This window comes from Stenella coeruleoalba (genome assembly GCF_951394435.1).
Source record: "Stenella coeruleoalba genome assembly, chromosome: 13".
NCBI classification, from domain to species: Eukaryota; Metazoa; Chordata; class Mammalia; order Artiodactyla; family Delphinidae; genus Stenella; species Stenella coeruleoalba.
This window is the reverse complement of record NC_137159.1, coordinates 82,005,023-82,021,653: the sequence shown is the minus strand read 5'-3', so window position 1 is coordinate 82,021,653 and position 16,631 is coordinate 82,005,023. Positions and strand designations below refer to the sequence as shown.

The window sequence follows — 16,631 nt, the reverse complement described above, 5'->3', positions numbered from 1 at the left end:
GCATCTAGAGTGGATTAAATATGCCAGGTATGGCCCAGTCATCTCAAATTAGAGAAAACCTTATCTCTATTATCTTAGAAATTTATTACAGCAGTCCAAACTTTACTATTTTGGGTAGCCACGTCACCAATGACTTTTGCCTGGTTTACATTTAGGAAAATTGTTCTTTAATTCATAATCACTGTTAAGCAATCTATTCCTTGAGTTCTTCACACCCAAGTACTGGTCATTATTCCGGTTAAATTTCACTTCTTCTATCTGGCTAATGACCTCCCCATTTGATGATTTCTGGGTTTTGGCTCATCTTCATACTTCAGTTGTAACTCATTTGCAAAGTTATTCAACATGCCACCATTGCCTCCATACAAGTCATTAATAAAATGTTTAATAGGAGAGGAAAGAATCCTAAAACCTGACCTTGGAGATCTCTGTCCAAGGAACCATTCATGCCTTCATCGGGCTCCTTAGAATACAGCTACTAACGTAGTTATAAAGCTCCCTATCCACATGCTTATTCGTTGACACTTCTCCATATCATCCTCAAGTATGTCAAACTTTTTCAAATATCTTATGGATATATATTACACCTATTGTACTATCCTGATCTACAAGTTCAATAAGCCTATCAAGGAAAGAAGGAATGAAAGAGAAAAAGACAAAAGGTTAGTCTGTCATGACTTGTTCCTAGAGAAACCCATGCTGGCACATAGTCAGTTTTTCTTGGTGCTCCATCATGAATAAAGCACTATTAAGTTAAAAACAGAATTTGACTCCATAGTTTAACTATAAGAAGAAAAAAAAAAAAAAGAAGAGTTTCATATTCAGGTGATGAAAATAGGAATATTACATTATAGTTCTTCATATAATAATATAAATAAAATATCTGAAATATTTGAAAACATTTAGAAGTATTTCCAGTGCTACCACTTTGGTCTACAAAGGTAAATTTTATATTTACTTTCAGTTATTAAAATGCCTTTGTTGGGTTTCTCGTATATCTAAATAAATCTCAGTTAATTAAGCAGAGATGTTATTAATCTGAACATACTAAATAAAAACACAGTAGTTCTGGAAGAATATTAACTGCTAGGCAGATCATGAGTGAAGCCAAGTTGGCCTTATTCTAAATCCCAGTGTTTCAGAGCTGGAAAAGACCTGGTATTTATAGCACAATTATCTCTTTTTATAGATGAAGATTCTAAGGCTCTCAGAGATGGAATGACTTGACCAAGCTCATAAAACTAATTTTCTGGCATGGTTGGACACAGAAATTAGATTTACTCAAGGGCCACTGATAATGTTTCACAAAACCATGTCATTAAAAGAAATAATAAAAAGAACAAAACATATTCTTTCTTACCAGCTGGACTTCACCAAAAGCACCTCTTCCAATAACTTTTACAACATCATAGTCTTCTGCCTTCATCTGTAGACCTCTGATCTTTTTCACAATTTTCTCATCTACAGTAAAAAGATCACCATAATATCAATCACCATATTGATAAGCAACCTTTTAAAATAATCACCATATTTGTAAACAAATTTTTATTTCAAGAAACTGGGCTTAGTTTCCAGCTAAGTCCGTCAATTTTTAAATGTTGCTATTTAAAACTCTAAGACACATACACTTTACATCAAAGGACAAAACTCTCTAGCTTAACACATATAAACACATTAATGACTACCAAAAAGTAGCAGTTAAACTATTCTGTTTCTGACTCTGTTGCTTGGCAAGTTATATGACAGCTGAAACTATGACGATCCAGGCAATCCTGGAGTACACTCTGAATCACTGCAGAAAGCTGCTATGAAAGTACACAAGGCTAATCTCAATCATCAATATTGGTAGACTACTTCTTTGAAAAACAGTAATCACATATTGTAGATTTGATAACTATAGATAAGATTTTTTAATTAGGAAAACAGCCTAGTCTCTGATTAATTCCAAATTAAAGAGCATACTGTGTTCACATAAAGTGTATATAATTATTTTGAGAATTTCTTATTCTCAGAATTCAACTTCATTTACAACTTCATTGCAACATCAATACTGGCATATATTAATAGTTACTACGTTTATGGCAATAACTGTTATCACATTATCTTTCATTAACTAGACTGAAATGTCTACATTTATACAAACATAAAGCTCATTAAGTCTTCTGGATAATGTAAAGCTAAGTCTTAGAGTTGTTAACATTAATTAAAAACTTCTCTTGGAACTGCCATAAATGACCTGTCCTGAAATTCTAAGCAATCTTAATTTAATCAAAATCTTGAACTTTACCTACTTTACATACTTTGATTTGGCAATTCTGCTTTGAAATAAAGAATATTAGTATTTAAATAAATCAAATAGCAAATAAAAAAATTAATAAGTTAAAAGTTTGTGGACTGTAATAATACTAATTAAACATAAATCTCTATCAAAAGTAGAGTCAGGGCTTCCCTGGTGGTGCAGTGGTTGAGAGTCCGCCTGCTGCTGCAGGGGACACGGGTTCGTGCCCCGGTCCGGGAAGATCCCACATGCCGCGGAGTGGCTGGGCCCGTGAGCTACGGCCGCTGGGCCTGCGCGTCCGAAGCCTGTGCTCCGCAGCAGGAGAGGCCACAACAGTGAGAGGCCCGCGTACCGCAAAAAAAAAAAAAAGTAGAGTCATATGATCAAATATGAAATTTACACATACTTACATCTATTTAAGAAATTATCTATATTTTTGTTTTTCCTCAAAGCAGGGAAATCCAAATCAAGGACCAAGGAATTTAAGCCATCCTGTTTAACAAAAAAATAAAAAGAGAAAAAAGAAAGTTGTTACAATTTTCAAGCATTCAAGATAAAAAGCCTTTAAATTTTATTGTTTTGTTCTCACTGAGTAAATGTTAATCCACTTTGATATGAAACTGCCCCCAGTGGCACCATATCCAATAGCTTTAAATAGTTTCCTAACTTCTGCCAGAGAATATTAGGGTTGACCCTATCATGTTTTCCATTGTACTTTTAGCCAAGAGAAAAACGTCATTTTAGAATATGCATCCACTATTATTTTTGCTAGTCAGATGTCTTTTCTCTCTTCCAATGTCCAGTAAAATTTTACCAAGCTTTTGACTTTAAGAAATACACCCAGACTAGTTCCCATTCATTCAACAAGCATTAATTTTGTGCCTAGTGTATACAAAGAATAGAAAATCTAAAAATAAGTGAGACACTAACTATCCTTACCCTCAGGAAATTCAGGCTCAAAACTAAATTTCCCCTAAAAACATGAAAACAGGATGATGCACTGTTCAGGTTTCTATTTTCTTCTGTAAGTTTTCTGTATTTTCCAGACTTTCTACAACAAGCATGCATTAAATTTATAATCAAAATATGAAAAAGTACATACATATAACTTGGTGGGAGTGAAAAAAACTAGTAAGAAACAAACCAAGTCACAAATTACTTAATGGATATGCTTGTGAAGAAAACAGTATTTTTAAAACACTAGTGCATATATTGTTTCATCCCCAAGTAAATGAGGAGGGCAGAAGGACATATTCTCATTTAAAAAATAAACTAAAGTTCAGAGAGATTAAGTGACTTTGGCATGCCCAAGTCTTGCTATTAGAAAATGATGTAGCAAAATACTACCTAAATCTTAGAGGTTCAATATACTTAACTCATCTCCCTCATCTCAACCACCAATGGAAGCTTGGAAGGGGAAAGAAGGAAGCTGGAGGATTACAGAAAACAAAACAGTAATAAAGAGAACTTTTGAGGATCTGGGTAGGGAGAAAATGTGGGGAAAATTACATGCAAAACTTAGAAAGGTAACTTGAGTTTTTAATTTACTAATTCTAGAAGAACTGAAAGTTATCACAGAGAAATAGAGTTACACAAAGATTAAATAAACAGGAAAAAATCTGGAAAGTTTATAAATATTTTCCCATAATATACCCCACTAGTGTAGAGTCAGAGAGCTTTTTCAGCAGTTGGAACACTTGAACAGTTGCTCAACTCAACAATAATACTATTTTGGTTTTTTAAAACTATTTCTTAAAGATCACATACTATTTCATTTGTGCATTAAGTATTTTGGTAATATTTATTTTTGAATAATACTAATACCTTAATTTGCTAATAGTTTACATCAGAAGATAATGTAGGGGTAATACATATTTATATATTTACATTTATACTTGAGGTTCTATGTTTATAAATTTTTACATTTGAAACTTATTCTATTTAGTACCAATTTTTAAGAAACAAATTCTCAATTTTTAAAAGATACTAGTATTTTCAGTACACAAAATTGATACTGAGTTACAGTTGCTGGATTACCTCAAGACTTGAATGAAAGCCCATGTCTATGACCATCCTCGTTAAGCAGTTTCATATAAACCTTAGGAGGTTAAGATTTTTTTTTTCAGTGTCTTGTGATTTCAACTGTGATTCTTTTCATAGAAAGTGATAATAAAGCTAAGAAACTTTTAAAAGAATAAAACTTATATTAAAGAAAAGCCTACAACTAAAACTTCAAAGCAATGAAGAAAATTAACACTATTTGTCCCTTTCCCTACTTTCAAATGCACAGAGATGACAGGAGAACATTTAAAAGTCATAGCCCCACTGAAAGGAAAAAAACACCACCACCACAAAATATTCAAGAACGAGAAAGAAAAATGCTAAGCAATGTAGGAGCTAAAGTAGGAGCTAAAGTCACAAAGATCTACTGGACTTCAGGGCAGAAAGCAATAAGACCAATAACTGAGAATTAAAAGAACCTAAATGTGGTAATGGGCGAAAACCAGACTGATTACTGGGGTTTAAAACAGTAGCTGGAGTGAAAATCCCAGCTCCTAAAAAAGACACTAAAAAAAAATCTTATTGCCCAAGTTTCATATGAAACTGCATAAAGAGGTAGAGCAGACACAGCTTTCAAGTAAATCTTAAGCTAAGCCCCCAGAACTTGCCCAGTTACCAGATCTCCCGCATCTCTAGTATCACTGGCTTAAAATATGTGAATCAGCTGTAATACTGGAACTGACTTGGGTTGTCTGTACGTAAAAAGTTAGCATCAGAGGACAGTAGAGAGAAAAGTGATTTATCCTACTCTCTTTCTGAATAAACAGGTACAAGCCAACATCCAATTTTTCCCATTACAATCGTCATGGTGGAAAAAAGTATGTACAGAATGGCCTATTTTCCTACCTTTTCCTGAACACAGAGCCTTTTATACTTTAGTTGCCAAGAAGGAACTACTCTCACTATAAACTGCTTCTAAATATCTAACTGTTTTTCAATCTCCAAATAAAATGCACCCACCAAGGAAAAAAAAGAAAAAGAAAAAAAAGGAAGGAGGTTGGAAAGACTTCACCAACCTGGAATGTCTAAAGTGATAAGCAAAATGATGGAGACATCCTTCCAGAAATTTCAATTGTTAAATGCAGCAAATTATCTTTTAGCTGAAAGTTTCATAATGTTATGAGTTGTGAGTATATGGGTGGTATTTAAAGCCATAAAACTAGATAAGATCACTAAAGGAGTGAGTGTAGACAAATAAAAAAGGACCAAGGACTGAGTCCTGGGATACACCACTTATTAAGAGATTGTGGAGTACAGGAGACTGAGAAGCAAGCAGTAAAGGAGGGAGAAAATCGAGACTGCTGTGGTACCTTGGAAGCCAGGTGAAGCATGTAGCAAAGAGGGAGAGAGTGATCCACAAAATCAATATGACTGGTAAGTCAAGTAAATCAAGACTGAGACATTAGACACTTTGAGATCATCAGTGGCTTCTATAAAAGCTATTTAGATCATAAATTTGTTGTTTCCAAACCACCGTGCACCACTTTCTTAGCACTTGTTTTTCTATAATTGCTGCATGTTTAAAAAACAAAACAAAAACCTCCTTTAAGATGTTACTGGGAATTCCCTGGCGGTCCAGTGGTTAGGACTCCGCACTTTCACTGATGAGGGTGCAGGTTCAATCCCTGGTCGGGGAACTGAGATCCCGCAAGCCGCACTGCGCAGCCAAATTAAAAAAAAAAAAGATGTTACTGTGAGTTCACATTCATAGACCCTAAATAATACCAAGCATTCAACTTGACCATAAGTTATGTGATACCTTACGGTCTATCTACCAAAAACTATAACTAAATTACACAGGTCAATACAGTATTTATTATTAATAATAGGAACTTTTCTTGACTACTTTGTACCATGTGCTGAGCACAGCTCAACCAATCAACATTTTAATCCTCACAACAATGTATAAACTAGGTACTATTATTATACTCACATTTAGTAAGTACAGAAACTGAAGTTTAGAGAGGTTAAAAAACCTGCCCCAGCCAATACATTTTATAAGTGACAGAATCAGAATTTTATGATACATTTATACTTTATTACTGAAATTAAAGTTAATAAAGTTATTCCTCTAACAGAATACTGAACAATATCCACATTTTAAAGTTAAGACAACAAAATAGGAAACATATTTCTGTGTATCTGCTGTACAGATAAGTGACCAGGATGTGTCATGTAAATGAATTTGTAATATTTACATTTTCTCCTTCTGTTATTACAACTCCAAATACAAACACAAAAGTAAAAACAGTGGGGCCAAACAAATCCATCGCTAGCGTATAAAACATAGATTTTAAAGCCACCCTCTATGCATGCAGAAAACCTTCTGAATCTTATGTATACGCCATATTATTTTTTATAGTAAACTTTCTATTTCACCTAGAAAAATCTAAGTAATATTAACTAATCTGCTATCATTTATCAATATCAGTTAAATAAAATACTTAATGCTTATTTTATAATATAGCTTTGTAAGTACATTAGTTTAAGATCTGTCAACCAAATTAATGACAGACTAAATTTATCCTGTCCCCTATCAAAAAAGAATATTTGAAGGAAAAAAAAAGTTATCTAGGAAAGTAAGAAATTAAAGAGTAATGGGTGAAAGTGTATTGCACATATTTTGTGTGATATATGTTAACTTCACCATAAGCTTGAGTAGCTACTTTAACAAAGCATAAGAATTGTTTTCTGGTTTGCTTTTATGAATCTTTACCTATAGCTATAGTAAAATCAGCTCTTAAAGCTCTCTACAAAACAATATAGGTGGTACATTAATGAAGTAATAGGTGTTTAAGAGAGTAATATTCATATTTAGAACAGTTAAGGGAATATTATAACAAAAACTTGCTTAAAACCTGAACTCCGAATTGTGGGGAAGGGGAACCTCTGAACAAAGAATACAGTTCCCACTGATCTTAAGCCTTTCATGCTATATATCAATACATATAGTATATATACTTTTCTCTCTCTCTCTCTCTCTCTCTCTCTCTCTCTCTCTCTCTCTGTGTGTGTGTGTGTGTGTGTGTGTGTGTGTGTTATACATCATTAAAACTGTTTTGGATGTACTGGACAACAATCAATTAACTGACAAGATAAAAACATCACAGGGCAAATAAACAGTAAAACATTTAAAAACCTGTATGCCATCACTATTCTCAGGCATTTTCACATATCTTATCTAATATACTGTCTACTTCATCAGAGAGGAAGTATGAGACAAAAATTAGTTAAAAATTCCCCAAGTTTGCTAAGTTTCAATGAAGGTTTTCTATTATAGAGACTTATCCTCCAAACACTTTTAAATCCTTATTTGTGTTTGAAGCTGGGAGGGAAGGGGTCATGCGGAGTCATACAACCTTAAATTCTGTATCCCATCTTCCAAGTAAAGAAAAATAGGTTTCTTGTAATTTTTAAAACCAATCCGGCAATTGTAAAGGAGAGTGCACTGCTGAGTGAATCTGAGATGGAATTAACAGAATTTCAAACACAAAACTGTCCTTCCCTATTATTAGACATGTCACTATTATTTGATATGTCACTACAGTTCTCACTAATATTTTTTAAGACTACAGAGATTTAACTCTTTCATTTTATATCCCACATAAAAACAATCACTGAAAATATTTCAGTATCACATCCATTATACTCACAAACATAATATCCTCAGTTTTCCAGGCAAATATTAATCAAATCTAAACAATGAACTTCTTAAGGCGCAACCAAGTACTTTACAAACCAAGTTCACAGGAAAATTAAAGGGCAAAAATATATACCCACAAATCACACTAGGAAATCAACATTCATTAAGCCCCTACTTTGTGCCAGACAGAGTAGAATCACTTTCTCATTTAATTCTCGTAAAAACCCCCACTGGAAAAGGAATGTATTAGGAAATGGAAAAGTGTTTTGGGACAGAGCCATTTTGGTACATAACAAAAGCAAAACTTGTAATCAGAAGTAGTTCTTTCTGCTACCCATACAACTACCACTAGGAACAGTGAAGAACATTTCGGCAAAACAAAAATAGTTGTTGGTGGTTGTTTTTAAAGCACATGCTCTTTTTCTCCCTCTGACTACTTATGTAGCTGTACAGACTCAATGGTCTACCTATCTATCTATCTATTTATTTATGACTGCGTTGGGTCTTCGTTGCTACGTGCGGGTTTTCTCTAGTTGCGCCGAGCGGGGGCTACTCTTCGTTGCGGTGCGCGGGCTTCTCTTTGCAGGGGCTTCTCTTGTGGCGGAGCATGGGTTCTAGGCGCACAAGCTTCAGTAGTTGTGGCACACGAGCTCAGTAGTTGTGGCTCGCGGGCTCTAGAGCGCAGGCTCAGTAGTTGTGGCACAGGCGCTTAGTTGCTCCGCGGCATGTGGGATCTTCCCGGACCAGGGCTCGAACCTGTGTCCCCTGTACTGGCAGGCAGATTCTTAACTACTGCACTACAAGGGAAGTCCCTGGCCCACCTACTTTTAATGAAAAAGCAAAATATTCTTCTCAGTAGAACTATAGAAGCAAGGTGTACCTCCTCCTTACCCAGGAAGCAGTATTTCTTCTACACATCTGAGGGAATTTTTTTTTTTTAGTAACACTTCTAAAAATTAGAAAAACTTTTAAAACCTTTTAGATTCAATATCTGTCCCATCTCTCTTTTGTCCACTGTATGTGCACTTCCCTACAAATAAAAGAAGTGAGCAAGTCTCGGTAAGGGAATCTAATGCACTATATTTTGGTCTGTTTTACATTTTGGTAGTCTATAAATTTTTATTTGGCAGAGAAAAGGTCTCATTGCTAAAACAATTTGAAAAATAATAGTTTAGGCAAATCTAAAGTTTCTAAACACCGATTACCAACTATCATTTCATACAAAATTCCGCTGCTTATTGATCAATTTCTGGCAATAACTGTACTTCAAGTAGGAACAATTTCTTGTCAATCAATTTAGAGACACGTTAGTATCACTGGTTTAAAAGAAAATTACTTAAAAACACTGAACATAAAATCATCCTTAACTGGAACTCACAAATAGCCATAATTTCTCCTACACTCCAAAGGCGTAGTTAGCGAAACAAACACATATGTGAACTTTATTCTGACAACCATCTTCTATGGCTGATAGCTCTATCTACTTCTACCCTAGTACTCAGTACCATATTTCCAAGTATCCAACAAATATCCAACGGACCTCAGAAATCTCCCAAGTTGGGTAAATGTACTCAATGCGAATGTATAAGATGATCCACTGAGGTGCAAGAAGAAAATATTACAATTTTACACATTTAAGCTTAAAAAATTTTAAGTTTAACATAGAGGTTTTCAGCAACATCTCACTCTTGTTACCTTTCATTGAATTGTGACATACTACAGCTGACATGTACCCAGATTTTCAAAAATTTACTAGTAGAAAGATTACCAAGCAGATTGAAAAGCATTCCATTTTGGGGTGCAGACATATGCCAAGGCTTACCAAACTGTACAATTTCATTATGTACAATTTATTTTATGTCAATTACACCTCAATAAAGCTATTTTTAAAGTGAATGTAATGTATATAATCACAGATTTAAGATAATACCAAAATGCAATTAGTACAAACAAACAAAAGAGCAGTGTTAACTCTTAACCTACTCCTTATATAAGCTCTTATTGCCCAAACTATGAGGCTAAAAACAATGGCAAGCTAATCACATCACCGCCCCCCAAAATTAAAGCCTATTTGAAATATGGAATTACATCCAAAATCATTAATGATGTACTGCTATAATCTGAATTTCTGTAACACAAATTATCCCATATGTAACTGGCAAGTAAGGGAATAATTTGAATATTAAGTAAAATATGTGATTTTTTCCAGCTTGTTAATGTTTTTAAATGATGGGCAAACTTTCTCAAGTTAAAGAGAAAGCCTTAGCAATATAGAATGACATTAAGAAAAAAGCCAAAAATCACGCAGAAACGCCTTACTAAAGTACAAATAGTAGCTTCAAAATCCCCTACACTGTTCATGACATTAAGCTATCTAGTAAGGTTACAAGTGCAGTTGAAAAAGCTGAGAAGATATTTTTCCTTTGTTAAAAACAAACAAAAACCTGATAAAGAAGGCTATAGAAATAAAGGCCTTCATAGGCCTAAATCTCAAAGAAAAAAGCTCAAGCCTCAGGGTTTAAGGCTACTGATATTCAAATGTCTGTGATGTTGGGTACAAATGTCAACAGAGATTTAACTTTGTTGCTATTTTTATTTGAATTATTGTTTTTGTTAGCGTTATGGTTAAAATTTGTATAGGTTTTGCACAGTCTGTTCCTACTCTATTATTCTCATAAGCCGTGTTATTTATGGTGCATGATTTTTGCAGAACACAAAGCTTTTCAGAAATTCATATTTCATGTTAATGACTGAAGCCATCACAATTTAAAACCTAAACAACAGGAACATGAAAAATATCTCTATAATTATTTGCATAATATTTAATGCCTGTGTGCTACCCAGAATTTTACAAATTTTCATTGAGCTTAATGATAAATGTTTGAAAGCCTTGTGCTTTAGTTTTGTTTCTTTTTTAAATTATTTTTATTTTTTATTAAAATAAAAAAATAAAACTTGTTAGTTTCTTTAACATCAAAAAAAGGTTTCTTTTTTTTATTTTTTTGTTTTTAATTCAGACATCATTGGGAAACACTGGATTTTTCTAATGGCTGAAATGTATGAAAAACAATATGGTAAAAAACTAAAATACATTTTCTTGAGACCAAGTATCTTTGGAACGCACACACAAAAAAAATTGAAAAAGTTGATGTAATAAGCAACAAAATAAATTACTCCATAAAAGAGGTTTACTACACAATTGGAAGAAAGTACACGCTTCTTCTAACCTGATCAGTTAAAATATGGTTGGATACTGTTGTAATGAAGAAAATATACTGTATTCTCAATAGTAAATTACTTCTTTAATAAAACTAAATTTGAAGGAAAAACCTCTGTAACAGTAACCACTGAGAGAGCTGATACTTTAGCTGAAATACAAAACTGCCTCTAGAACTACATTACATATACTATATAACATGCAATTCATTCAGTGAACAGCTTTTAGAACTAAGAAATTAAATTCGTAAGAGCACAAAGTGCTATAATGGCATCAACACTGTAAAATTTATAAAAATAAGATTTTTAAAGTTGACAGAACTTTCTTTGTAGTGAGATGAAGAACGACCATAAAAAAATTTTAATTTCACATAAAAGTTTTCTAGCTATCTTGTCACAATGAACTTTAAAAAGCTATTGAACTTAGAGATGAATTACCATTTTTCTTCTATTCTATAAAAAGGCAAGTGTTCCAAATCTGATCTTGCCTATGATAACGAGTACTTACTAATAGTATGCTGGCAGACATTTGGGGGAAAAAATTAACAGATTTTGTCTCAGTAAAGGTAATATGTTAACAACAAATGACAAAAGAAAAACTTCCTTTTTAGAAGAAATTCTTGCTATGGAAGGAATATTTTTGAAAAAGGGTGTGTCTGGAAATGTTTCCATCCATATGTGAATTTTGCAGATAATAAGATGCTTGGCCTATCAAAATTGTTTTTTAACTTTCACATCCATGTTTTTAAAATTTGAAAACATAATTTTCTGACCCAGTTAAAGATGTTCAGCCATATGTTAAAATATAAAAATAAATTATTTCTGATTTGCTTTCAAGAACTGTACTCATCAGAGAAAACAGCAATTTACTAACTGAATTTCAACAACCACACAAAAAAGTTGTATAGCTAGTGGACGGAACTGAAAAATGAGTATTGTGATTAATAACTGCAGCCACTGATATACTGTGCTTCTTCCACTTGTATCCATGTATCTTTGTGAAATTAAAAAAAAAAAAAAAATCCTGATAGTCCTTAAAACGCAGTAGCAAAATAAACTGAACTTCAAACCCGATCTTCAATTCACTGTACAACATGAAGCCAAAACTTTTAAAAGCAATTAAGCATATTTAATTTAATGAGAAAAGTTTTTCTGGTGTCATAAATATCTAAAAAATATGTTTCTAGATTTAGCTTATACTTTTGAACTCCTGTTTCATGTGTATTTTATAACATACACAGTATTTTAATAGATGTACACAAATTATAAATAAGACATGTCTATTTGAAGATATTTCAAAACTCTTTTACTGATGTAATACAAGAGTAATAGTTTGAAGATCACAGATTCCTTAAACGTAATGAATTTTTTATTATCCTTAAAGGTAAACATTTTTATTTTTCATATTTAAAGTAGCGAATATATGCCCCAAGACTGTTGGGTAAATAAATATTCAGCCAGCATCTTGGCATCAACATAACCAAAACAATTCATATTTTCTCATTCAAATCTTACCTACTCTATATCTAATAAGCAGTGCCATTTTATGTAAGTCAGATTCAGAAATCCTTTTCTTTGTCCTTTACATCAAGTCATTCCCTCTGTACTGATGATACTTCCTCTAAGGTCTCACAGGTGCTTCCTTCTCCACTCCAATCCCCATTATGCTTTGCTCAGATTCTGATTATTTATTACCTACTAACTTGTTTCCTTGACTTTAATCACCCACTGCTCCAGCCCATCTCCAGCCTACTATTAAGTAGTCAATCTTCTTGAAATTTAAATCTGTACCTTTCATGCCCTCCTTAAAATTATTCGACAGCTTACAAATGCTTAGAAAAGGAAACCCTTAACTAGCATTCAAAATTCTGTGCCATCTGGCCCCACCAACCTTCTGCAATCTTACTTCCCATTGTTCTACTATTCTTCACTCATATTTGTTCTAGATCTGTACTGTCCAATACAGAAGCCACTGGCTACGGGGTGGCCATTGAGCACTTGAAATGCGATAGCCCAAACTGAGATATGCTGTAACTATAAAATACACACTAGATTTCAAAGACTTAGTACCAAAATAAGAATGTAAAATATCTAATTAATATTTTTAAATATTTTTTACATGTTAAAATAATATTTGGGTTATATGGGTTAAATACATTATTAAAATTAATTTCACCTTTCTATTTTTTTTTTTTTTTGGCGGTACGCAGGCCTCTCACTGTTGTGGCCTCTCCTGTTGCGGAGCACAGGCTCCGGATGCGCAGGCTCAGCGGCCATGGCTCACGGGCCCAGCCGCTCCGCGGCATGTAGGACCTTCCCGGACCGGGGCTCGAACCCGTGTCCCCTGCATCGGCAGGCGGACTCTCAACCACTGCGCCACCAGGGAAGCCCACCTTTCTATTTTTTTAAATATGACTACCAGAAAATTTTTAATTTTATATTTGACTCACATTATATCTCTATTTAAGAGCACTGCCTAGACCAACAAAACTTTAACCTTTCACACTGATCTTTCTACCCTCATAACTTTGCTTGTATCAGCCTTTCACCACAGAACATTCAACACTTACTAACCATTTGTCAAGGGGCAACCATGTACCATGACTGAGTGCTAAGCATAAGAAAATATTCTTCATGATCATCTCTACTTGCCAGATCTTATCTCTGCTTCAAGATCAGCTCAAATGCAGTTTATTTCCATGAAACCTTCCTTGATATGCCAGGATAAAAATTTCCCATCTTTTGAACTCTGACATATTACATGTTCTTCAATGAACATGTCACTTTCTACTTACAACAGTTATTCCTACACAGTGCTTATCACATCTATTAGCTGTAAATTCCTTAAGTACAGAATTCTTCACATTCAATCTGATTCCTCTAATGGTTCTGTCATGAAACTTTACACAGATAAGAGTCTGCCCTCAAACACTGGTGATACAATTATCTAAGATTAAATAAGTTACACTTAGTAAAGCAAGAAAGTAGGTATTTATGTTAGCATTATTCACAATTCAATTATTATCTTGAACTTCTTTATGACCATTCCCTTCACCTTCCTGCTCAAGCGGAAACAGATTTCCTTACTTTTTCCCTTGATGACACTACCTACCTTACATTACCTCTCAAATGGTAGATCTTGCAGGTGGGGTAAATGTTCTCTTTGCTTCTAGTGGTCAATCTTAGATCACTCTTCTTCCTCTTTCTGCAAACTGTGAGCTTTGAAACACATCATCAGCCACCCACCATGCCCCTTCTTATGCACCCGCCACCCACTGTCACTAACCCTCAGTCTCTGAAGATTTTAGTTCCTTGCTAACTGACACACTCTCTAACACTAATCCTGTCATAATTCTTGGTGACGTCATTATACTCCTAGATATCCTAATACTCTGGACAATCCACTTGTGTGGTCTCCTTAACCTTATCATTACCAATAATTGTAACACCTCATAATCTCAATTTTAAACATCCTACTCATTGACCACCACCTCCTATCTTTCTAGCTCACTCTAATACTTCAACAATCTTTTGACGCAAAAGGGACCTTCAATCCAGATCCTATCATTTTCCACTGTCCTTCATCCTCTCAACTCTTATGTTTACTCTTTACATAATTCGTATTCCAGTCAATCATCATAATCATTGCCCTGTGCTTACCCTCGTGCTCCTCTTAATCATACTCTCCTGGAAGAACTACATCACCAGTTAAATGCAACTCTCTCTACTCAGTACTTGCTTGCGCCTCCAGAACTAAATGTGACTTAAAAAACACACAACCATGCTCAAGTGGCCCTCTGCTGACTGACAATCCTAGACTATCTCCCTGGTCCATTCTCTCTCCCACTCTCCTGCATGATTTCACACTTTCTCCTCTCTTCTCAAACCTCTCAAAAATCTCCTCTCCCAACCTCATTCTCAGCTAAGGTCTTGGCTTCTTACATCACTGAGAATTTACACAAGCTCTCATCACCAAATCTGTTCATATTTCTGCATTTATACCCATATATTCTTTCTTTTCTGCCATTATATTATATATTAATCACATTACATTATATTCGTAGTTACAGCCGACCCCTCACCTATACACTACATCTCCCATCCCCTCCTGCCTACTAACAGACAACACTGTAACTACTCCCCTCTGCCCCCACCACAGCCAACCTATCATCTCTTCATCTTTTATTCTCTATTTGATTACTGCCACTGGCATATTGTTATTTCTTCCTCTCTTAAGAAAATAAAATCTCTTGACTCGATTTCCCATACAGTTATCATTCTATTTCTCCCTTTGCCTTTATAGAGAAATTCCCTGAAAGAGAAATCTATGCCATCACCCCCATCCTTTCTCTTCCTATTCTCTTTAAAACTCACTCCAATCAATCCCCCCCAACCACCACCACCACCGCCACCACCCTATCTAAAAAGTTTTTCTCAAGCTTATCAATGACCTCCACATTTTGAATCTAATTATCATTTCTCAATCCACATTTTACGCTTGACTTCTTTCTTTCAAGAGCCTAAGTCCAAACACCTACAAATCCTGCCAGCATTGCCTTCAAAATGAATTCAGAATTCCACCAGTTTTCACGACCCCTACTACCATCACACTAGTTCAAGACACCACCCTATGAATTATTGCAAAAGCCTACTTACCAGGTCTCCCTGCTTCCAGCTTTGCCCTTCCTTTCTCCTTCAGATTATTTTCAAGGAACACAGAGACGATCCCATCACTCCTCTACTCAAAACCTCCAACGCCTTCCATTTCATTGGGAGTAAAGCGCAGATTCTCTGCTATGACCTATGAGGCTCTTCACGATCGTACTTCACCCACTTAATTGGTTAACTCTCAAGCCTCATCCCCTATTAGTTTCATTCTCACTCATTCTACTCCAGCCACACTGGCCTTCTAAAGGTTTTATTGTTTTTTGTTTTTTTGGCAGTACGCGGGCGTCTCACTGTTGCCGCCTTTCGCGTTGCGGAGCACAGGCTCCGGACGCGCAGGCACAGTGGCCATGGCTCACGGGCCTATAGCCGCTCCGCGGCATGTGGGATCTTCCCGGACCGGGGCACGAACCCGTGTCCCCTGCATCGGCAGGCGGACTCTCAACCACTGCGCCACCAGGGAAGCCCCTTCTAAAGGTTTTTAAAATCACAACAGGGGCCCTACACAAGGAATAAGTGGAACAGAGTAGAAAGGTAGTTCGGCAGCTGCCAGGGCCTTCACAAGACGGTACATCTGAGCAACATCACAGTTCTGTGGGGTGGTGAGCTGGCTGCATACAAAAGAACTGAGCAAATTAGTAACTATATGATAATAGGAACCAGCTCTTAATTTTGGGAGAACAGGTACAAATGTGGGGGGGAAAAAAGAGCTAGAATGAATACAGGGTGTTGGGCTAGAATTGGAGGTATTGGTGTAAATTTGTGATT

The 16,631-nt window shown here is 35.1% G+C and overlaps 1 protein-coding gene across 1 annotated transcript in view; it reads right to left on the bottom strand.

The window, feature by feature from the left end:
- The window catches only part of ROCK2 (Rho associated coiled-coil containing protein kinase 2), a 133,681-nt gene that overhangs the window by 77,199 nt on the left and 39,851 nt on the right, over nucleotides 1-16,631 (bottom strand). Inside the window, exons 2-3 of the mRNA XM_079940985.1 lie at nucleotides 2,689-2,770; nucleotides 1,361-1,461 (exon numbers count right to left, since the gene is read on the bottom strand). Of these exons, the coding sequence (XP_079797111.1) occupies nucleotides 1,361-1,461; nucleotides 2,689-2,770 (183 nt within the window). The remainder of the gene's footprint in view (nucleotides 1-1,360; nucleotides 1,462-2,688; nucleotides 2,771-16,631) is intronic.